Consider the following 23,641-nt stretch of genomic DNA (forward strand, 5'->3'; position numbering starts at 1 on the left):
CGCCAAATACTATTCTTCTCTAGGGCAGGCAGCCTTTCTGTCCCTGAATTAAGGCAAGTAAAAATGGTGGGAGGGCATGCACGCATTGCAAACCGCACCCCACCATTTTAAAACTCCTGCTGTGCAATATAAATCCAAGTCCTGGTCTCCCATCACCCCAGTGGTTGCTGACGTACACAAGCTCACACTCCAACAAATGCTCAAATTTACAATTCTCAACTGGTGTTCTGTTCCTTCCAGGGCCTCACACCTCCCTATCCAACCTCCTGCGACCATCCAAGAACTCTGCATTTCTCCAATTTCCTTTGCTCCACCATTAGCAGTTGTACATTCAGCTGTGTCTCAAGCTCTGGAATTCCCATCCAAAAAACACACCTTAAAACCTACCTGATTGACCAAGCTTTTGGACACCTGTCCCAATATCTCCTTGTAGCTTGGTATCAAAGTTCATCTAACTCACATTCCTATAAAGGGCCTTGGAACCATTTGCTACTTTAAAACGCATTAACTCTGCCAGTAACTGCAGCGGTAGAAGTTACAAAAAGGCTACAGATTATTGCCCCTCTTCCTTTCAATAGGTTGCAGTCACAGGCAATTGAATTGAGGGCAATCAAACTTTTAAAAAATAGTAGCAGTGGTAGCGAGTCAAGGGTGTAATATACTAGGTTTAGAAACATTAAACTAAACATAACCAGGTTTGTGTCAATCACTCATATGCTCCCTGGTCCTCCATTGTGCAGTTTCATCCTACTCTACAACCATCCATATCTAGCCCATGCAATGAGCAAATCATACAGCATGGGTCAATATTGCATTAGCAACAAAATATTCACTGCCATGAGTCGCACGAGAGCGGTGATAAGTTCTTCCCATATCTATCCTCTGCACAATATATTTTGGCAGGAAGAATGAAGCGAGTACATACTCCTGGAAAATAAGTGTCTAAATGGGTTAGAGGAGCAGAGGGAAATACACATCACTGAAAGTAGTGACCCAGGTTAATAAGGCCATAAAAAAGCAAAGCACTGGGGTTGATTTCTAGAACCTTGATCACAATACTGTCAACCGGTGTAGTCTCCCTATTATAACAAGGATAGATGTACAGGAGAATGTGCAAAAGGATACCAGAAATACTAGCAAAGACTGAAGTTTTTTTCTCTAGAAAATAGACAGCGAAGGGGTAAACCAATAGAGAAATGATGAATGGTAGATGATTAGAACATGTTGCCACTTGGGGAGGAGAGCAGAACTAGGGATCGTAAATACAAGTCACTAATAAATCCTTCAGGGAATTCCAGAGAAACTTCTTTACCGAGAGTGTGACTAGAATGTGGAATGAGTAGCATTGATATAAGCAGAAGCTAGATTAACACGAGGGAGAAAGGAATAGGATCTGGTGATGGAATTAGGACAGGAGGAGCATCAACTGTACAGACCTGGGTCAAATGGCCAGTTTGTGCTGTAAATACTATGTTGTTCAAGAACTTTGAAATGCATAACTCACGTGCTGTTCGTGGAATTTGTGTTCCAAAATTTCTTGCCAGTTGCCCAAGACTGACTGTGCTTCAAAGCAACTAATTGGTTGTAAAGCACTTTGGATATGCAAAAGTTCTTCACTTACTAGTCAATCCCCTAGATATGCTGGTTGTTCAACAGACAATTCTCAGTTACCATCAGTTCTATCATTGATGAGTACATTGCAGTAAATAGTAGTTAGCTCTGGAAGCCTCCCTTGATGCATCAGTGTGTAAACACATTGTATGATGTAGTACAATACCAGGGCAGTTTCAATCCCTGGTCAGCAATTACCATTCCCCAAGATGAACTAGCCAATGTGGCAAGAGAAGAAAACAGAGTCCCAAAAAACAGTCTTCGAGAAAAATTTAAACTAGTGGCAAAATCACCAAGGTCTGTAAAATAAAAAGTGTAAGATTAAGCATGGTTTTAAACTGTACTGTTTATTAAATGAATACACCCACCTTAAGTTCTCACAAACTTGAATGGGAAACAGTCTTATTAATTACAGCAAATTGGTGAGAAACCCCCACGAGAAAGTAAACTTCAGATAGTTATATTACTATCAGATTTTCTTTTGACAGGATCATTAGCAGCTTTTAGTCTGAGAAATTTGTGTCTTGTCCATTGGATTCAAAAGGGAAAATTGGACAGCCGTACATTTCAGCTAACAGGTCACTTTGCCCTCTAGGACAACAAAATTGTTTTGAAAAGGTGAAGATCAATCTAGAAATCAATAAAAAAAGTTCTCACTGTAACCATCTAAATGATTTTACCACTAACCTTTTTAAAAAAAAAAGTCAAACAATAATTACCCAGAGACTGAAACGAAAAGCATCTCACTGCATCTTCACATCTTCAAGACTAACTTTAATCTTAGAAAGTCCTAACTATACACTGATATCCTTTTCTCGCAAATTCAAATGCGTGTTTTGGTAGAATCAGACTGTAAACAAACGCAATATCATTACTTGATACACAAGAGCTGCTTAACAGAGTCATTTTCATAAATACAAATATTAAAACAATCCTCAACACAGACATTACAATTAATCTGCACCACAATGCAGCAAAATAATGAGCAAAAACTTCCAACAATTCTTATTGAATGAGTTTAGTTTGCATAACATACATGACAACCTAAATTTTTTTTTAATACAGCTCTTTTTCATCGAGAAGTTCCAGAGCATGCCATTATATACATCAACTACTGCCTTTATTAACCAATAATCTTGCGTAACATACATATCTGCTATGATCAGGCAAAAAATGTCTTGGTTTCACACCCTCATCTTTACACCTCCCCCATCCAAGTAAAAGCCAAGATTCCAAATGGTTTTTATATCACCATTGCCTTGAGAAAATAAGTTACTCTGCACCACCATTGAATTTATTTGTGGCTGGGAACATTATTGAGGGCATACATTAAGATTTAGAGATCCAGGTCTTTTTTTTGTGGGTGTTTAATATTGTGGAAAATTGACAAGACATGAATAGGAAGTGAGGTTTTTTTGAGAGAAGGTTTTGGATCTGTTAAAATTAATTGCTATAAGTTTGTCCTTCGGGGGGCTGTGAAATCTTCACATTCTCTTTGCACGTCATCATACGCCGTAGGTCTTGAAGTACAGCCTTAATACTATTGGAATTTTGCCACTTTGATAGAATTGGTATGCTACGTGAATCCACCTGCAAGAAAAATAAAGTGGTGTACAATACACGTAGAGTTTTAAAGGGTTTTTTGCTATTATCCATCAGTCACAAAACCACAGTTTAAAGATATAGTAACCTTCACTCAGCAAATTTAAATTTATCCTTTACAGCTGTCAAAAGAATGAAAGCTTGCCAGACTTCTGTAGCTGGGTCAACCAATGAAAGTGGTGGTTGAAAGGGGAGGAAAGGAGGAGAAGGGAGGAGAGAAAGGGGAGACACATTTTGTATGAATATACAAAATTCTGATTTAGGGTTCTAAAAAGGAACGTGAAACTTTCTGATCAGATAGTCAAGAGTTCTGCCTAAACAAATTTCAGTTTTCATTGAAACTAGTTAGTTGAATAAATCGATTCTGTAATTTTAGTTTTGCTGAACTCTATCAAAAGTCCCCAAAATTAACCTCACTACAAGATTACAGTTCACCACTTTGACTGCTGGGATCTAATCAAATAATCTTTTGATAAATCATTCTAATTCCTTAATGTAGCTGTACAATTTATGAACTTCTTTCACATGAAAAGGATTTCACTTACCTACAACTGTCAAAACCTGATCAGATAGAAAAATACAATTTGGCTTAACCAAAGAGTTGCATTTTAGTCATTCTCTAAAAAAGGTGTAAAATATCTATTGTTTTGGACCAAATTTTAATCCTAACAATTAGGTTCACAATGCAGTCATGTTTCCTCACCAATTCCTCTGTACTATCTGTGGCAGTCATGAGATTTGGGGAGAATGAGGAAATCACAATGATGCAGCAGCACACAAGTTCCAATAGACAACACCATGGGATGGTAGGATACAAGTTGCCCTCAATTCTCAACATGATGCATTACTGATCACAATTACAACAATGAGAAAAGAGGGGAGGAATAAGGAAGGCAAGTCAGCTTCTTTGTATTACTTCCTTTAAGACTGTCACACTGTAACACAGGTGTCCTAAGGAGAGCTCAAGGAGGACAGAAACCTCCCGTGGAGCAGGTGGTCATAGGCAGTCCCTCGAAATCGAGGAAGACTTGCTTCCACTCAGTTCTTAGATGACTGAACAGTCCAATACAGGAATTGCAGTCTGTCAGTTGAGGGAAAGGGTGGGTGGGGAGTCTGGTTTGCCACACGCTCCTGCCACTGCCTGTGCTTGCTTTCCGCATGCTCTCAGCAACAAGATTTAGAGAAAGATTATTTGATTAGATCCAGGCGGCAGAAAGTGGTGGACTGTAATCTTGTTATCTATTAATTATGTACTAGTTCTCCTTGATCATTCCTATTTTCCCTATTAAGAACATATAGGACAACATAGCAGGGAATTAATTATAAATTAGTTATCCAAAAATAAATCACTGATTTATCAGTGGCATTTATGCAACACCTGATCACATCCAAAAAGCTCAAACCACTTCACACACAATCACTTTGGAGGTGCAGTGATTTATGTAGGCGAATGTGCTTGTACAACAGTATCCCACAAGCACCAATAAATTGAATAACCAATTGATCTTTTTTTGGTAGGTTGGTTAAGGAAGGAATGTCAGCCAGGACCGAGACAACACCCTACTTTTCTTTGAATAGTAGAGTTTAATACCTACCTGAATCCTTGGTTTGACATTTCATACAAAGGTTAGCAGTTTCAACATTGCAGCATTTTCTCTGTACTGCAATGGAATGCCAGCCCGATTATGGTCAAATCCAAAATCAGATGAGAATGCTTCCAATTGAGCCAAGCTGATATTTAATTTTGCTGGGGTGGTGGGGGGGGGGGGGGGGGGGGGCGGTGTTGCAGGGAATCAAGAGAAATGCAGGGAATCAAGAGAAATGCAAGGAAAGCAGAGTTATGCAACACTATTGTTTAACATGTAGATTCCAACTGTTCTACTCTATTAAAGTTGCATCTCTGGACACTACCAAATACATAACATGTGCTTTCCCACATTGATAGAGGAAAACATTGGAAGCAAGTCATCCTTGCCTTCCCTGATTTACTCTTAACAGATGGTTTTCAAAACAGCATGGACAAAAATGTACATGATCACCTACCCAGGTGCTTAATTAAGGATGGTGCCAACATATAGCATGATTCAATTAAGGGAGCAAACAACAAAACTCATTTTCAAACAAAGAGTCAGAAGGAAGGAGAAATGAACAAATAGGTCAAAAGGCAAAAATTGATATCTTGTGCTGCCAATATACCATTAAACAAATGTTTAAAGCAATTAGGTAATAGTTTACTCACCATTCCATTGGAATTATTTATTCCATTCATATTTATTTTTGTTACAAATCTAACAGTCGGAGGTGCATCTGGATATTTATTTCCACATTCTATTTTCAGACTGTATATTCTGTTTTCAAAACAAGTCTGAAAGAAAAACATTAGAATTTGCACTATTTTAGAGAGCAAATGCAAACGCCACAGACCAAAAGTTACCAATTATCATGGAAGTCTTTTGCATCAAGTCTAGCCAGACACTGCTACGCAATTGCAATCTGTTGGCATAAAGAACCATCAGGTTTAACCTCTTCATTTGTTTGAAAACTGCTTCAGACGTTGCCGTTTATAACACGTGCCAACATCTCCATTTCCTTTCAGATGAACCCAACACCAAAAGGAGCAGCAGCCACAGGACCAAGAACCCTAATCCTCCCTTCCTCCTATAGTTAGCACCCACTGGACCATTGCTTCCCCTCTACCAAGCATCAGCTCAGTGACCGCCCCCCGCGCCCCCCCCCCCCCCCCCCCATCTGCAATTGAGTGCTGAACGTTAGTGAGGATCACCTATGGGACATTTAGCATGAGTGGCAAGGAGAATGACAAAGTTGTTGATGGGTACTCAACTGTAGCTGTCGAGAGAAGATTCTTGCCATTGACTGAAAAGCCACAGGGCACAATGCAGATCTGCCAATTAAAACAATGCTGGCACAGTATCTAATCCTATGTCAAGGCTGCCAATGAGGCATCAAGGAATAGATGCAGCTAGTGGATTCCTTGGACACCAGGATAGATGCATGTATGGGTCTGCAGTTGAACATGGAGCAGGTGACAGCTGCGTAACGAACTGATGAGAATATAGGAGTAGCACTGGCCAGTTCATTACATTCCCTATGGAAGAGGCAATAAAAATATGGAAGAAGCAATATTAAAAAAAAACAGGAAAGGGCAATCCAGTTTTACAAACTATCTAGTCTGGATTCCAATCTATTAAAGCTAGATTTGTCCAATAGCCAGTCAGAACCCTTACCTGCCATCATTGCTCTAGCAGATGCATACATACACAGGAGCTGATTCAGGACAGTTCAATGTGCAGGCCCTTCAACCAGCCCCCTCAAACATTAGCAAAGGGAGCCAGTGCGAGAAGGGGATGATTTTTCCATGGCTGAGGACACACTGCCTTCAGCAGGTCCTTCGGGGGCCTAGTGACATCAAAATGAGGGCCGCCCAAGGCCCCAAAGACTTATAGAAAGCAGTGGTTCTCAAACTCTGGTCTATCTGCAGAGGAACTCTGGCGGTTCATGAAACATGAACCAATAATTGGTTGAAGATCTCTGAAAAATTGCAAACTGTAAAAATGAACCTTGAGGATCGGGGAGGAGGTGGGAACCAGAAAATACATGTTTGGGTTCCTATCAATGGCCTCATTAGAGAACGTAGGTTGGCTGGCTGGCAATGCGGCAAAGGGAGACTGAAAAATAGAAAAGTTTCGTCCGTAGTCTGTATGTTTTAAACTTCAACCAAGGGAGAGTCACCATCATTCACCGAGAGTCTCCTGCTGGCTTTATGCAATCTGCTGGAAGGTTTTTAATTAATTGAGCAAACTTTTTCCCTGAACCAGTTGCGTGGGATATTCTTAGATCGTTAATGCCGCCAAATTGAAATCACTGTTGGGCCGAATCAAGCCAAAATCCTGTGAATGTGGCACCACTGATTAAATATGCTGGAAAAAGATGAGCAGTGGAGGGAGCAGGGCTGTTAAGGGGGCAGGATCCCATCAGGCCTGTTTTTTTTTGAGGGGGGGGGGGGGGGGGAGAGAAAAGAGAAGAGGGGAGGAGAGCTCGGTTCATATGTCGCTGGCTGGAGACAGCAAGGTGCGGACTGGCTGAGAGCTAGAAATGCAAGGACTTGTTCCTGAAACGCTGGGAACGCCATGGCTGCAAAAAGAACAAGTTTGTTTGATGTGGATGTCGGTGGACGGTGTGAAGCAGACGATCCCAAATCACTCAAGCATCTGTATTTGAGTTTTACTTATCGTCTCGAATTCTTTTTATATTCATTTCTTTGAATTAAAATTAAAGCTGTTGCCAATTTCAATTAAATAAAGGTTTGTAATTCAAATGTGTAGATGCACTGTAGTTTAAGGACAGAACTTAAAATTATTGTAAGTAGGAAAGTGAACAGCAGGCATAGCTTGAAACAGTCAATCACCACATCAAGGATAGATAAACTCTGCAGTGAGAAGCCAGCACACACACCTCACTAATACCCAAGTAAATGCCTGTTTCCTTAAGAGAATTATTAAAACACTTCACGTGCAGCACTTTCATATTACAAGTATTATAATTTAGATGGGGGGGGCCGTGATTACTAAGAGTTGAAAAGGGGTCCTTCAACCAAAAAAGTTTGAGATCCACTGCTATAAAGCACTAACCATCTACCTTCAAACCTTACAGCCACTGGCTTAAGATATCAATACAGCACTAAACAGTATTACACAGCACGACAGGAGTTCACAGCTATTTTTCAGAAAGGTCCCCTTAGCATTGATTTACATAAAAAATGGTGCAAAACACAAGCACAATTTTCCCAAGGTATAACATCTGGAAAATAGTATTTGAACTCTACATTACTTAGTAATTTACTGACCCTTGGTGGCCCAATAATCATTCCTGTCCATCGTGTGAGTGTCATATCTTCATCATCTTCGAGGCCCCAGCTCACAGTTCCATCACCTACACCTTTCTGGCCTTCTTCAAGCTCTTCCAACAAACAAAAATTGCGAGGAACTATGCAACATAAAACAGTTAGTTAGTTAAGCCATAAGCCAACATCAAAATCTGAAATACTTTGTAAACAAAAAAAAAATCAAAAGACCAGAACTACCTTCTATTTCCCATCTTCAAGTTAAACATATCTATATGCCCTTTCAACCACAACACAATATAGAACGTGCAATCCCAAGTTATGTCTGCAAATTTTAAAGTTACACTAAAAAAAAAAGTGTTTATGACTTGCTCACAGAAATTGCGATTTAATGACATTAATATTCTTGCTTTATGCAATAGCATTGTTACATAAAATACAAATATGTATGGCTCTGATATGTAATTAAAATTTGTAACATCTCAACTGGAAAATCCAGCAGTTTCTTAATCACATCTTGTTAATTTATTCCAGCAATAAACTCAGTGTACAAAGTGTAATACATAGTAATTACTTGCCTACAGGGGTCAAAAGTAATTTCAGGATGTATTTTACAAAATCCCAGATAGATTCCTGCAATTGTGTATTTTCACCACTTACTGAAGCTTGGAATTCCCTCCCTAAGCTCCCACTGCTCTTAAGACACTCCTTAAAACCTACTTTGTCCAAGCTTTTAGTTCCAATATCTCCTTACGCAGCTCGGTGTCAAATTTGAGTTTAAGAGGAAAGTTCACTCATCTGCAAACATGCATCAACATTTGTGTTTCTTCAATATCAATTGTAACCTAAACTGCTATGAACTCATTCTAAAAACTAAATAAATTGAATAAAGTTGTTAAAGCTAAATAACAAAATGCTGGAAATACTCAGATCAGGCAACATCTGTGGAGAAAGAGTTAATGTTTCAGGCCGATGATCTTTCATCAGAACCAACCTGAAATGTTCTGTTTCTCTCTCTCTACATGCTGCCTGACAGATTCCCAGCATCTGCAATATTGTGCTTGTGTGTTAAACCTCACCTTCCTTTAATGTCCTCAACCCCCTAACTAAATTTTATTTTAGTACAGGATTATTGTCTCTATAATCCCATCTTCCCAGGAATTCTATGCTGGAGACACTACCTAAAACTTCCTCCATGAACATAGAAAACAATTCATTGTTTGTTTTTCTTGATTACTTGATGTCACCTTTGGGATCTTTCAATGCCACATTTATTTTATCTGCTTACGATTGTAAAAATTGACATCTTTTAAGTATTCATTGCTATTCTACCTTGTTAGCACTTATGGCTGCTTAATCTTTCTTGCATTGTTTTTATTAAATTTCAGTCCACTCAGCATCAAGAAATAATGGAGTGTCACTCCATTCCAAAACCTCTTTACTGAAAGGGTACAGTTCCAAGGACAGTAGCCATTTTGCAAATCTAAAAGCAGATCAACTAGAGGCAAGATTGTTCCTGTTCTTGCAGTGTCCATAGATCAGCAAGGTATGTGTGATCAGCATTGCAACTTGAGATTATTTCTTCTGACCCTAGTCTAGGGAAACGGAGTTTAGTTATGCATCCCACTGCCTCCCAAGCAAAGATCAGCTTAAATCAACACTCAGTACCTTACCTTGGACCTTCCTAGTCTGTATATTTCACAAGTACACTCCCTCATTGCACCAGTCTGAGTTTTCTCCCCCCCCCATTTCCAACATCAATGTAGCCTCTGCTCAAGTTGACAGCTTTACAAGATTTGTGGTTTATAATGTATGTATTCAGAGCCAATGACAGTTCTAATTAAAATATCCAAGCGTTTGTGACTCATGATACAACTCCACAATGAGAAACTAAGCAAACTGCAACTCTTCTAAAGCTGCCAATTTTTTGTCCTTTCACATTTCTCTCTCCCTATTTGGTACCAAAATGACAGATGCAATTTATGGCTGGCTGAAGGATACGTGAAGGGTGTAAAAGCAAATCAGTGCAACAAGGGTACTCTGAAGCTGGAGTTAAGAAGCATTGTTGGGCAGAGTAGAAGCAACTTTTCTTCACTCTGGCTCTATCAAGGGATCATGGTTTCAGACAAAAGCAATGCAATGAAAAATCTCCTCCACAATTCAGTGCAATGTGTAGTTGGCTTTTAACAATGTGTTGATAAACTTAAATCAATTGAAGATCTTCCAGATTCTATTGCACTCTTCACTGACTGGTAAATTGGAATGCTCACCAAACTAGATGTCACTGATGCTCAGGAGGCACCCTTGTGAAAAGCATTAGCGAGCACCATAGCCAGGCCACATAAGATATATTGAGGTATCAATGGCTATTGGGATTACTGTTAAAAGGTTAAACAGAATAATTGTCACAGCAATCAGTGGAAGAGGCTCATTGCAGGTCAGCTTGGCTCAGTCTATAGCACTCATATGGATCAACATGGCCTGTAATTTGCCATCCAGATGACTGCAAACTGGCAAGTGTTTGCCATCATTTTGCCTTTGAAACTGCTCACAACTTGGGGATTTGGCGCATGCACATATCCTGAAGTTGCGGTCGGTCATGCACTACTGACACAGGCCGCGCTGTCACACCCGAAAGAGCTGGCAATGTAATCGCTCAAATCACAAAAAACTTCAGTTCTTCCGCATTAATACCGCTGTTACTCCCCACTAAAAGTTAGACCCAAAGGAATTAGGTGTAACTGGGGTTTTAACAGCATATTGATTGCTGGACAAAAGGTTATGGCCCTGAAAAGCTCATTTTAATTTTGTGGTCTCAAATTTGCCTATTTGAAGAAACTTTTTCAGGTTTGCCTTTTCCCCGTGTGAACACCCCAATCTTTGTTTTGCTTTCACTTTTTTTTTTAAAGTTAAAATTTTAAGAGCTTATTCACTTTGTTTGCTGTCTGAGAATTCTGTGTTTTGATTGGCTGCTTAGACAGCTTGCTATCATCACAGCAGCTCACACTTGGGGATCCCCACTAAACTCCACTGATTTGAATTACTCATTGGAAAACCCAAACTTCAAGACAGATCATGAGCTTTGTGCAAAGCTTACTTCAGGGCAACCAGCAAAATCCTTTGCTTTTGACCGCAAATTCCAGGCCATAGTGCTTTTCAGCTTTGCACCAGGACTTGGGCATCTAATTTAAGATTACAATCTAGTGCATTACTGAGGGAACCAAGACTCAGTCTGCTGGTGATCAAAAATTAGACTATTTGCAGGAAATTCACCCACTGTCCTTCCCTCAACCAATCCCATTTAAATAAAATGTTTGGCAGAAATGTTCAGACTGCTAGATATTCTTACAAGTACATTTCAAATCCCTTATGATACAAGTATTTACCTTCACTGTTCAATATCTAGTCATAAGATAGCATGAGCAACAGTTGTAACAATTAAACTCCCTTTGAACTGGATATTACATTCTCACATGCATGTCCTCAATCTTCCAAAAGGTTTTATAGTGAGAAGAGGTTGAACAGGTTTATTTTCAACTTAAAATATAGAGCAACACTTGTAGTAAATCTCACCTCACCAACTTAATTCATTAAACCTCCTTGTAGTATAGGAAAACAAAACACGCTACCCTGTCAGCAGACTAACTTCACTTTTTCAGTCAGCCTTTTATCTTTATCTGACCAGCCTCATCTGAAGACGAGAAAGCCTTATTTTGCTTGGTTCTGCCAAATGAAACCACATTTGTTTTTTTCCATAGCCAGACAGGAAGTCAACAGCTTCATGCCTGATTCTCCAACAGTCTAAAACCAGCTTCCATCCCCTCCCACACAAGTGAGAGCTAGTTGAAGCTAATTCCTGCTGAGCTCAAGTGGATGGGGAATTTTAATTCCTAATGCACGAATGTTTATTCAGATGTGTTTTTTTTTTAAATCCCAAAATGTGGCACTGGTTATTTATCTCCATTATGTTGGTGGCATTTTGTTGTGCACAAAATGGCTGCCATTCCCTTTCAGTTATTGCATTTAAATAACTGAGATGTGAAGTGGTGCTAGAAAAACTTGCACTTCATTATTCTGACGTGAATCAAGGAAGCTACTGACATAACTCCACTAGATAAACAGTTGAAAAAATGTGAATGGAGAGAAACATTCTGGGAAGGGATGTACAGAGTTATACTGGCAAGGTGGCAAAGCAAAGGACCCAAGAACAGAGTTCACCCTCCCCAATTTTTTCAGTTTAATGGAAGGATATAGTTTAAATCATTCTGAACAAGCGTGGTAACTTTATTTTGGATTCTGGTCGAGACATCAGCTTCTACTGACTTTCTTTCAAAATAAATTACGATGAGTTTATTTTAAATTAATTTATTAGTCTGTCTTTTGCGAGATTGGAAGGATCTGAAGAGAAATGAGTTTTGGCACAAAACTGCCGTAGTTTATCAACGTCAGCTAGGGACCACAAGAATGGGAAGGGATGCCCTAATGCAAACGGAGGCAGATCAACTGGAAGACCACTTTATTTTGACGTGACAAATTTACGGGCCATGCTCATGAAGAATGCCAATGTTAGATTTGCCCAACTAAAAAAAAAGTGAACAATGGTTGAAGGTCAACTCTGTTCATTCTACAATAGGCTCTGTAGGCAGCCATGGAACCAGTTAAACTGCAAGAATATTTCCTCCACAAATGTCACGATGAATTGGAAGCTTCATGGAGTAAAAAAAAAATTAACTGATCGACAGAAAATAAGGGAGGTTGGGAGTTGATCAACCTTTTCTCCAGACCCACAACAGGATCTACTGAAGGTTTCTTCTCTAAATGACTTAGTACGATCTTATATTAGAAAGCTACGTCAAAATATAACTAACAGCACCAATAGGTGGTTTCATTCCTACTCCACCAAAAGCAGAACGGATGCTGCCACATCAAACTACCTTACAGGCTTCAGAAATACCACCTACATGCCACGATTAATGCTTCAACTACCAATACTTCAACAATTTATGAACAATTAACCTGTGCCATTTGATAATTTTCTTTTAAAAGAACTCCAAGTGTTGACAAAAGTACCTACCCAATTTACCAAATAGATCATAGGTTACATGAAAATATTGTGGCAACACAACATAGCACAATGGACATCCACTAGCATAAGTGGAGAGACATCATAAATCATTTTTGTAAACACTAGCATAATCCAGGTAAAGGCTATTAAATATACATGGTACAGTCCATAATTCTTTAACATCCAAATTCACAATACTGAGGTGGCACCATCCATGTAACAAATTTTCAAAATCATTTTATAGATCAGAGTCCCAAGTTGGAGGAAAGTACAAGACTGAAAGAAGATTATTCCTGTTCCTAGAAAAAGGAGGCATTTTTTCAAGGTGATGTTTGAAGTTCAGAAAAGGTGTGGGGAGACAGGGGTTTAGGAGTTTCAGATGCCCTACACCTTTCTAATCCCAATTTCCTGCCCTACCTGCAAATGCTTCGACACACTTTGTACCTATGCTACTTTTAAGAACCTCAATTAATTCATAATCTATCATCTTGTGGACTCAACAGAAGAAACTTAAATTTAACAAGCTAAGTTCAAAACGGTGTGTCCTCTTGATCTGGATTCTCCTACTGGAGAAATAACAGTTCATGTCCCTGTCAGTTGCCTTCATTGACTCAGATCATCCTTTAACCTCATTGTAGGGAACATCAGCAAAGTTTGTCGCGTATCGTATAGTTAATTACGCTGTTTGGGTGACTGCTTTCCACCACCTACTGGTACTCTAATTTATCTTGCTTAACTCATTACCTATCTCCACTACCAATAGTTGTCCTTTCCCTCATCAATTCTGCAATTTTTATTTGCTCTTCCCCATGCTTTACTCGTTTAAAACCTCCCCACTACTCAATTTAGCCTCACTGCAAGATCAGTACTGGTTTGGTTCAGAACTGCCCAGTTTATAAACCAACACAATAAACTATACCTTCCCAGTTCCATGCATTCTTCCTCCAAACAATTCAATGAGGAAACAGTAACATTTTATAAAACTAGCCTGAATATTTTTACTGTCTATTGCTTGGGTTATCAATACTTATGGAAGGACACTAGGCTCCAAAAGGGAAGAAAAAAAATAGATTCTTCAGTATACAGACCTCAATTCTCCACAAACAGCCATTATCCTTCCTGTGCAGCTCAGCCAATTAATTATGCTTTCAACAAGGCAAAACAATAAAAAGCATCTTTGAGCAATGTACTCTGTTTAAAGAATTATGGACTGTTTCAAGTATCAGCCACTTAGGACAAAAGCAACAACCACACAATTTAAAAACTACATCACTGAAAAGGTTAAATATTTGAGTTTTGACTCCAACACTATTTTACTGCAAATCAACAAACATGGCACCTGAATTCTCCATGAATAAAAGATTGCAGATTACAGCCAAATAGCAGCTATTTCAGAGACAGAATCAATCAAGACTTTACACTGCAATATTTTCAATTACTTACTAAAACTAACATTCTGAATCCACCTTGGGGTCAAACTCTACAAAATGAAGTTACAGAAATGTCAATTGTTATTCCCGCCCAAGACTGACATTAGCACTTGCCTGCCACTTATCAAACTGCGACAGAGAAAATTAAACCGTGATGGAGCATACTTTGAGACGACAGAAATAGGAAACTACTTGAATCAGCTGTTACACTGAATGGGTGCTGCAATACCCCATGTAAATTATATCGCAAAGCACATTTCTTAAAACGATGCATCAAAAAAAGTTACAAAACCAAATATAACTTCTCATTTCATGCTACTATTGTAAATTCGTTACTTTCTGACCAATGAGTTAGAACGTTTATTCTACATGAAGTTTCCGCAAGTCCACCATAAATCGCAACACATTCGGTTGCCCACAAAAATACGCAGATTACGATTAAACTATAGCGACAAATAGTTTGTAAGACATGAAACTCATACAAAAATAAATCAAATGCAGCAGTTATGAATTTTGCAAAGTTTTAGCTTTAGTCTGAACACTAAATACAGCTCCAGCTGCATTTGCAAATTATATACGTCACGAGTTTGTAAATATACTTGAGCTCCAAACATTACAGCAAACCCGAAAACTGTACTAGCAGAGTCTGCAGTACTCAATAACCCTGAAATCTAACACGTAAAACAATGTTTCATATTTCTGTGGCTCGAAAGGCGTGTAGGCCAAACACGCAAAGGCCAAAAAAGGTCGGGGCTTTCGACGAGGTAATAAATTAAACACACTGCAGATATAGGCCTGGGTGTGTATTTATTGCAAACATACGACAAGGAAACCCCTCAAATTACACATTTTAAAAAGCTTTGACTGATCAGACAGAGTCACCGCCACACAACATGCAGCTTCCGGTCTGAAAGGCAACAGTCGGGGCGAGTTGGGAGCCAGCGCCCGAGCGGAGGCCGCCGCACAACAGCGCCTCAACCCGTCGTCCTCCCGCTCCCAGACTGCGGCCCACACCCTGCGGGGAGCGCCAGGCCCGGGCCGTGCAGAGTAGCGCCTGAACGGTGAGCGAGAGCCGCGGCTCTTAGGCTACAGACTCTGGTCGACCGTCAGGTCGCCTTTTGCCCCCTCCCACCTCCGGCGGTGACTAAACACCCGAGGCCGGGCCGGGTGCCAAGCAGGAGCAGGGCCAGAGCCAGAGCCCAGCCCAGCCCAGCCCAGCCTGCTCGGAGCCCCAAGCTCACACAATGCAGAATGAAGCCTCCCCCTGACACGTTACACCGGTGCTGAGCTGGCTGCGTGTGTCCCCGGGCCGCGCGTTAAGCCGCGCGTCTCCCTTCGGACCTCGGCAGCCTGTCATCTTTGTCGGAGCCCAAGGAAAAGCCGGCGCCGCCACCGCCGCGCTCACGTGAGGATCGCGAGCGCGCACATATAGCCGCGCGCGTCACTTCCGGGCCGGGGGAGGGCGCGGGCGCATGTGCGCTGGCAGCTGCAGCTTCCAGCCGCTGACCTTCCCCTCCCTGATCCGGATCTGTGCGGCTGTTTCACTCTTGCACACCTGCCAACTTTCCACTCATTTCTTCGGATTTAATCGTGACCTACTTTGATTACTGCTTTAAAAAAAATCGACATAGGACCTTATTTAAATGGATTATGATCAGTCTCACTCTTTTCAAAACTTCCTACCCGCCCCCCTAAACAGCACTGTGGGAGCACCTTCACCACAAGGACTGCAGCGGTTCAAGAAGGAGGCTCGCCACCACTTTCTCAAGGGCAACAAGGAATGGGCAATACATACTGGGCTTGCCAGCAACGCCCACATCTCGAGAATTATTTTCAATTTTGTCTTTCCCTCACCTGTTCCAAACACATTTTCTAATTTTGGGGTATGTGCATGACCTAATGGGGCTAAAACTGAAGATGAATATTAAAGTAGCTAATATACTTGATGATTGCTTCCTACACACATTTACCAGAAAGATACCAGTAGCATGATTAATGCAATGAAATATAAAGAAAGAAATACTTGCCTTTATATAGCATCTTTCACGACCTTAGGACATCATAAAGCACCTTACTGCCATTTAAGTACTTTTGAAGCGCAGTCACTATTGTAATGTGGGAAACATGGCAGAAAATTTGTGCACAGCGAACTCCCATAAACAGCAATGTGATAATGACCTGTTTTTTTTTTGATTGAGGGATAATTATTGGCTAGGACATCGGGATAACTCCCCTGCTTTTTGAAATAGTGCCATGGGATCTTTTATATTCACCTAAGAGAGCAGACAGGGCCTCGCTTTAACATCTCATCGAAAAGACATCACCTCCAATAGAGCAGCACTCAGTACTACATTGACGTATCAGCCTAGCTTTTTGTGCTTAAGTCTCTGGAGTGGGACTTGAACCCGCAACCTTCTGTCGCAGTGTGCTACCAATTGAGCCATGGCTGACACAAATATAATGAAAGTAGGCTTCATATCTTATATGGCAATCAGTTGGATATCCTTTAAGGGCTTGAAACAACTAATCCTAGGAATGGATATATAGTCCAGTGTACTAAGAAAGACTCAGGTTGAAATTTATTAGATATTGTCAGTTATGAACGAGCTGATGCCAGGGAAGTCTGACTAGACTGGAAACGACCCAACATAGTACCCATTTAAAAAAGATGATGACAAAACAAACTATTAGCTTTACATCAATAACAGGTGGCATAAACTTGGGGTTGTCTATAAACAGCAGCCAACACAGCTTCAGAAAAGGAAGATCCTGCCTCACCAACCTCCTTGACTTGATTATTTGACATATCAATTGGACTGTGGAAATCGTTGTGATCTAGCCTTCCAGAAAGCCTTTGACAAAAGTCTACTACAAAAGCTCAAAGAATCTAAAACAAAAGTATTATATTAAAACACTGCAATCTGGAGAAATAAAAACAAAAGCTCCATGCAGTGTCCATGAATCACAAAAGGTTAAAATGAAAAGGACTAAAGATAAAACCTAGAAATGGAAAATAGAACTAACTCTAATTAGGTCACTTGAAGGGGCATTTTGCTTTTCTTCTGGATGTCACACACCGAAACATGATGAAATTCTAAGTACTACACTTTGGGCTTCTTTCTAATTACAAACCCGCACTGCCTATAAACTGAAGCTTAACCTTATGTGCAAAGTATATGGGATAGCGTACTGCAGGATAAATAATTTACCCTTATACTGATGGATTACACATTGAAAATAAACTATCATCATAGGTTATGATGGAGATAAGGCTAAAAAAACAAGTTAATCCGGAATGTCTGATTTTTAAAGTTGAACTCCATTTTTCATTCCCTCCTCCATTCCTTGATAACAAGGGTTTAGTTACTAAGATTTTCGATGAATTTATCATTAATAAAGCAAACAAAGAAAAGCCTATGATCTCACTGTCCCCTGTCCCATTTCTATCATTCTCCCTGTCCAATTCAGGACTTGGCAAAAAAAATGCCACCCCTGGGTTAGGTACTGGGTGGCAGTTGGCATCAGTGAAATAATAAAACATAACACAAAAATGTCTGCACAAGTTAGTCACAAATAATATTCTGTGCAACTGTGACTACAACTTTCTGTATCTCTTCATCCTCCTTGATCTTTATTCCACTTTTAACAATATTGACCACTCCATTCTCCTCCAACTGGACCGAATACCCAGGCTTTGGTTTCAACTGTACAGTTTTAGTATGATATTTTCAACTTGTATTCTACTGATTTGACTATATAGTTTAGTATTCTATTTGCTTTTTTGATTTCTGCTCCATAGTGAATAAACATGTAAAGTGCTCCACATTTCTTTCAACATCATTGTTAGCTAATTGAAAACTATTCGTGGAGTACCTGCCTGATTTTCTTCCAGTATGCAATACTTTACACATTTTAACATTGAATGTTATCTGCCATTGGTCTGCCCACTAACAGAGTTTATCTTCATAAATATATACTGTAGATCCTTGGCTGCCTCTTCTGATTCAGCTGCATCCTCTAGTTTAGTATGAACTGCAGATTTGGCTAGTTGCACTGAATTTCTGAATCCAGGTCACTAATAGATAGTACAAATAATAGAGGTCCTATTCCTAAAGCCTGGGGGAACCCACTCAGTACGTTTCCAACCAGGCATCTCTTTCCTAACAATTACTCACTGACCACTTTTAGATATTTGGTTTTAATTTCTATTAAATGTTGTGGTAGGTGTAATTGGTACCATAGTCCATATTTTAATTGTAATTAACATTTACATGATGATTTTGTTGCCATTTAGAAAGTTGTAAACTTAGAGAGGATAAGACCCCCTCGTCCAGATGGATTACATTGCACATACTACAAGAAACTAGAGAAGAGATAGTAGAGGCACTATTATATAATTATGAAAATTCATTAGAAAACAGTATAGTGCCAGAGGACTAGAGAACAGCTAATATTATTCCTATGTTTAGAAAGGGAGATCGAACAAGTTCAGAGAACTATAAATCTGTTAGCTTAACATCAGTGGTAAGAAAGATAATGGAATCTTTACTCAACGATACAATAAAAAAAACATCTAGAAACTGAAAATATAATAAAGAATAGACAGCACAGATTTCAAAAGGGAAGGTCATGCTTGACCAACCTTATTGAATTCTTTGAAGAAATAACAAATAGACAAGGGTAATGTGGTAGTTGTAATATACTTGAATTTTTAACAGGCCTTTGATAAGTTACTACATAGTAAACTAATTTCCTACATTACAACAATGACTACACTTCAAAAAGTATTTCATTGGCTGTAAAGTGTTTTGGGACATCCGGTGGTTGTAAAAGGTGGTATGGAATTACAAAGCTAGGTGGAAATATAAGTTGTGAGGAGGATGCAAAGAGACTTCAAGGGGATATAGACAGGCTAAGTGAGTGCGCAAGAACATGGCAAAAGGAATATAATGTGGAGAAATGTGAAGTTATCCACTTTGGTAGGAAAAATAGAAAAGCAGAGTATTTTTTAAATGGTGAGAGAATGGGAAATATTGGTGTTCAGAGGGACCTGGGTATCCTTGTACACAAATCACTGAACGTTAACATGCAGGCACAGCAAGCAATTAGGAAAGCAAATGGTATGTTGGTCTTTATTACAAGAGGATTTGAGTATAAGAATAAAGACGACTTACTGCAATTATATAGGGCCCTGGTGAGACTACATCTGGAGTATTGTGTACAATTTTGGTCTCCTTACCAAAGGAAGGATATACTTGCCATAGCGGGAGTGCAACAAAGGTTCACCAGACTGATTCCTGGCATGGGGGGGATTGTCCTATGAGGAGAGATTGAATAGACCAGGTCTATATTCCCTAGAGTTTAGAAGAATGAGAGGTGATCTCATTGAAACATACAAAATCTTACAGGGCTTGACAGGGTAGATGCAGGGAGGATGTTTCTCCTGGCTGGGGAGTCTAGAACCAGGAGTCATAATCTCAGAATAAGGGGTCGGCCATTTAGGACTAAGATGAGGAGAAATTTCTTCACTCAGAGGGTTGTGAATCTTTGGAATTCTCTACCCCTGAGAGCTGTAGAGGCTCAGTCATTGAGAGATCGATAGATTTTTGGATATCGAGGGAATCAAGGGATATGGCGATAGTGCAAGAAAGTGAAGTTGAGGTAGAAGATCAGTCATGATCTTATTGAATAGTGGAGCAGGCTCAAGGGGCTGAATCGTCTACTACTGCTCCTATTTCTTATGTTCTTATGTAAATCTTTCTTTTTCATGACTAATGTCAGAGCTTGTGATGTCAGGGGACAAGTAGCAGAATGGATAGCAAGCTGGCTACAAAACAGAAAACAGAGTTGGGGTTAAAGGTAGTTTGAAGGTGGGAAGTGGTGTTCCACATGGATCGGTGCTGAGACCACTGCTATTTACATAAACGATTTGGATTCAGAAGTACAATTTCAAAATTTGCAGATGACTCCAAATTGGGTATAGTTAATATTTAGGAAGACTTCAACAAAATATAAGATGGCGTTAATAAACTTGCAGAATGGGCGTGTACATGGCAAATTAATGTTAATATAGATAAATGTGAGGGGGTGCATTTTGGTTGGAGGAATAAGAGGGACACATAATCCTTGGAAAATAAGAGTCTTATTCACAAATCATTAAAAGTAACAATGCAAGTTAACAAGATCATAAAAAATGCAAACAAAACCCTGGGGTTCATTTCTAGCGGAATAGAATTGAAAAGCAGGGAAATTACATTAAACTTTTACAGAACCATAGTTAGACTACACTTGGAGTAGTGTGTACAATTCTGGCCTCCATATTAAAAAAAGCATATAGAGGCACTGGAGAAGGTGCAACAAAGATTTACAAGGATACCAGCAGTGAGAGGATCAGGAAAGATTGAATAGTCTGGGGCTCTTTTTTCGAGAAAAGAGAAGGCAGAGAGGTGACCTAATAGAGGGCTTTAAGATTATGAAGTGGTTCGATAGGGTAGACTTGGAGAAGATGTTTCCACTTGTGAGGGAATCCAAAACTAGCGGCCATAATTCTAAGAGAGTCACTAATAAATCCAATAAAGAATTCAGGAGAACATTCTTTACCCAGAGTGGTTAGAATGTGGAACTTGCTATCACATGGAGTAGATGAAATGCCTTTAAGGGGAAGCTAGATAAGTACATTAGGGGGAAAGGCAAAGGATATGCAGAGAGGATTGCATGAAGTAGAGTGTAGAGCATAGACCAATTGGGCCGAATGGCCTGTTTCTGGGCTATAAATTCTATATAATTAAGCCTTAAATGTTAATTACTTTAATGCTAAGTATTTACCTTGAAAAAAGTACCTCAATATCTTTGAAACGTCAGAGTCCAACTGCACCCCGGTGAGATTTCCATTTCTTGCATCAACCATCATTACAGCCTTTCTATTTAAAATGACCAATTTAGTGCATATTGTGAGCAGTTTCTTCTGTGAACATACACCATATTGAGACTATCCAAACACATTATACTTTGGATCCTTCCTACTGGCAGAAAGAGACTTTCATTCCATCAACTGGATTTAAATCCAGATCCTAAGATAAAAGATCAACAGGGTACGGTAGCATAGTGGTTATGTTACTGGACTAGTAATCCAGAGATCTGGACTAATAATCTGGAGACATGAGTTGGCAGCTGGGGAATTTAAATTCAATTAATTAAATCAATCTGGAATGAAAAGCTAGTATCAGTAATGGTGACCACGAAACTACCGGATTGTCGCAAAAGCCCATCTGGTTCACTAATGTCCTTTAGGGAAGGAAATCTGCTACTGTTACCGAGTCTGGCCTACATGCAATTCCAGACCCACAGCAATGTGGTTGACTCTTAACTACCCTCTGGAATTCAGTTATATCAAACCACTACAAAACACAATAGTAATAAAACTGTATGGACGACCTGGCATTGACCAAGGCACCATATTTGGACAAAGGCACACCCAGCTCAGTGGACCCTGCAAAATCCTCCTAACATCTGGAGATTTATGTCAAAATTAGGAGAGCTGTCTCACAGACTAGTCAAGCAACAGCCTGACATAAATTATACTCACAGAATCATACCTTTTACTCCCTCCATCACCGACGTACCGTGGCTGCAGTGTGTACCATCTACAAGATGCACTGCAGTAACTTGCCAAGGCTTCTTCGACATCTACTGCCTAGGACAAGGACGGCAGGTGCATAGGAACACCAGCACCTCCAAGTTCCTCTCCAAGTCACACACCATCCTGACTTGAAAATATCACTGTTCCTTCATCGTTGCTTTATCAAAATCCTGGAACTCCCTACCAAACAGCCCTGTGGGAGTACCCTCACCACATGGATTGCAGCGGTTCAAGAAGGTGGTGAGCCACCACCTTCTCAAGGGCAATTAGGGAATTGGCAATAAATGCTGGCCTTGCCAGCAATACCCACATTCCATAAATGAATATATTTTTAAAAATCGATTGTTCTGCCCATTTTGAGATGCAACAAATTTGTGAAGTTTGTGAATGTAAAACGTAACGGTACATTTCCAGATACGACCTAAGCTGATCGATCAAGAGGTTTACACCTGAAGATTAGGGAAGGGATCATTAGTATTCCAACTCCAGAGAAAGTGGTAGAAACTGAGATGTGGCAATTGTGAAGGGTGGGATTTAAAATGTGCTCTCCTGGTTAAAATGTGCTTGTGCCCAGTCAAAGAACTTTTATGTAGTGTTGCAAGCAAATATAACTATACTGAAATGGGCTGGTTTGAAGAATAGAGAGGAAGATCTTCAATACCGCTTTTCCTATTTTTTTCTAGCTCTACAACTATTTTTGTAGGACCATAAATCAAGTGCCCCCTTATTAATGGGGGTCACGAAAACCGACAATTAAACCATTAACTTTTGACCAGGAACATAAATCAAATCAAAACTTGGTTGCCAGGGATGAAGATGCACTCCAGTCCCTCCGGTGCCCACCTCTCGCGGAAGGCTGTGAGCATACTGGTGGATACCGTTTTTCCTATTTCCATTAAACCAATGGTGCAGGTGTCCCTAGTTTTTAAACACTGAATTGTGGATTTTCTTATGCCACTCATGGATTGTTGTGATGTAAATTGAGCAGCAGTCCTGCCCCACTCACATTATATAACTAACGCATGTTTCTAGTGGGTAGGACCAGTAGCAGAGACCTAATCAACTAGGCAGGCTCTTCATTTAATACTAATTGAGAACATGTCCATCCTGTGCACCATTTCCATCGTTCAGGCATGCAGCATGTCCAATCTAAATCATACCCATTTGAAATGGGTATCCAGGGTTGCTGGGTGGCAGTTGAGACTGGAGCAAATAGAAAGGACACAATAATAAAAAAATCAGTCATAGGAAAGTCTATTTTAGTTATTTGTTAACTCTCTTCATTTTTCCTTTTTAATAACACACCTGTAAAACGTTTTTCTATGTTAAAGGCACTATATAACTGCAAGTTATTGCTGCCAGCTGCTTAGGCTCTCATGATCCTTTATGCCAGTTGGCATGAAAGGCTCAGTTGCGTTAGAGATGCTTTGTAC

The 23,641-nt window shown here is 39.8% G+C and overlaps 1 protein-coding gene across 1 annotated transcript; it reads right to left on the minus strand.

Annotated features, from left to right (window-relative positions):
* Nucleotides 1-1,937: 1,937 nt before the first annotated feature.
* ube2v2 (ubiquitin-conjugating enzyme E2 variant 2) lies at nt 1,938-16,018 on the minus strand. Its single transcript, XM_070892512.1, has 4 exons — nt 15,911-16,018; nt 8,078-8,217; nt 5,453-5,578; nt 1,938-3,201 (listed from the first exon to the last, which is right to left on the minus strand). The coding sequence occupies exons 1-4, from the start codon at nt 15,924-15,926 to the stop codon at nt 3,055-3,057; spliced, it is 429 nt and encodes a 142-aa protein (XP_070748613.1). The 5' UTR covers nt 15,927-16,018; the 3' UTR covers nt 1,938-3,054.
* Nucleotides 16,019-23,641: the final 7,623 nt, after the last annotated feature.

This window comes from Pristiophorus japonicus, chromosome 1, assembly GCF_044704955.1.
Source record: "Pristiophorus japonicus isolate sPriJap1 chromosome 1, sPriJap1.hap1, whole genome shotgun sequence".
In the NCBI taxonomy this organism is placed as follows: Eukaryota; Metazoa; Chordata; class Chondrichthyes; family Pristiophoridae; genus Pristiophorus; species Pristiophorus japonicus.

Excerpts from the sequence above, each read along its gene's own strand:
- ube2v2 (XM_070892512.1), bottom strand. Across the intron at positions 5,579-8,077 it reads TGATTATTGGGCCACCAAGG|ACTTGTTTTGAAAACAGAAT; the intron begins GTCAGTAAATTA and ends TTTTTCTTTCAG. Across the intron at positions 3,202-5,452 it reads TAAATAATTCCAATGGAATG|GTGGATTCACGTAGCATACC; the intron begins GTGAGTAAACTA and ends TTTTTCTTGCAG.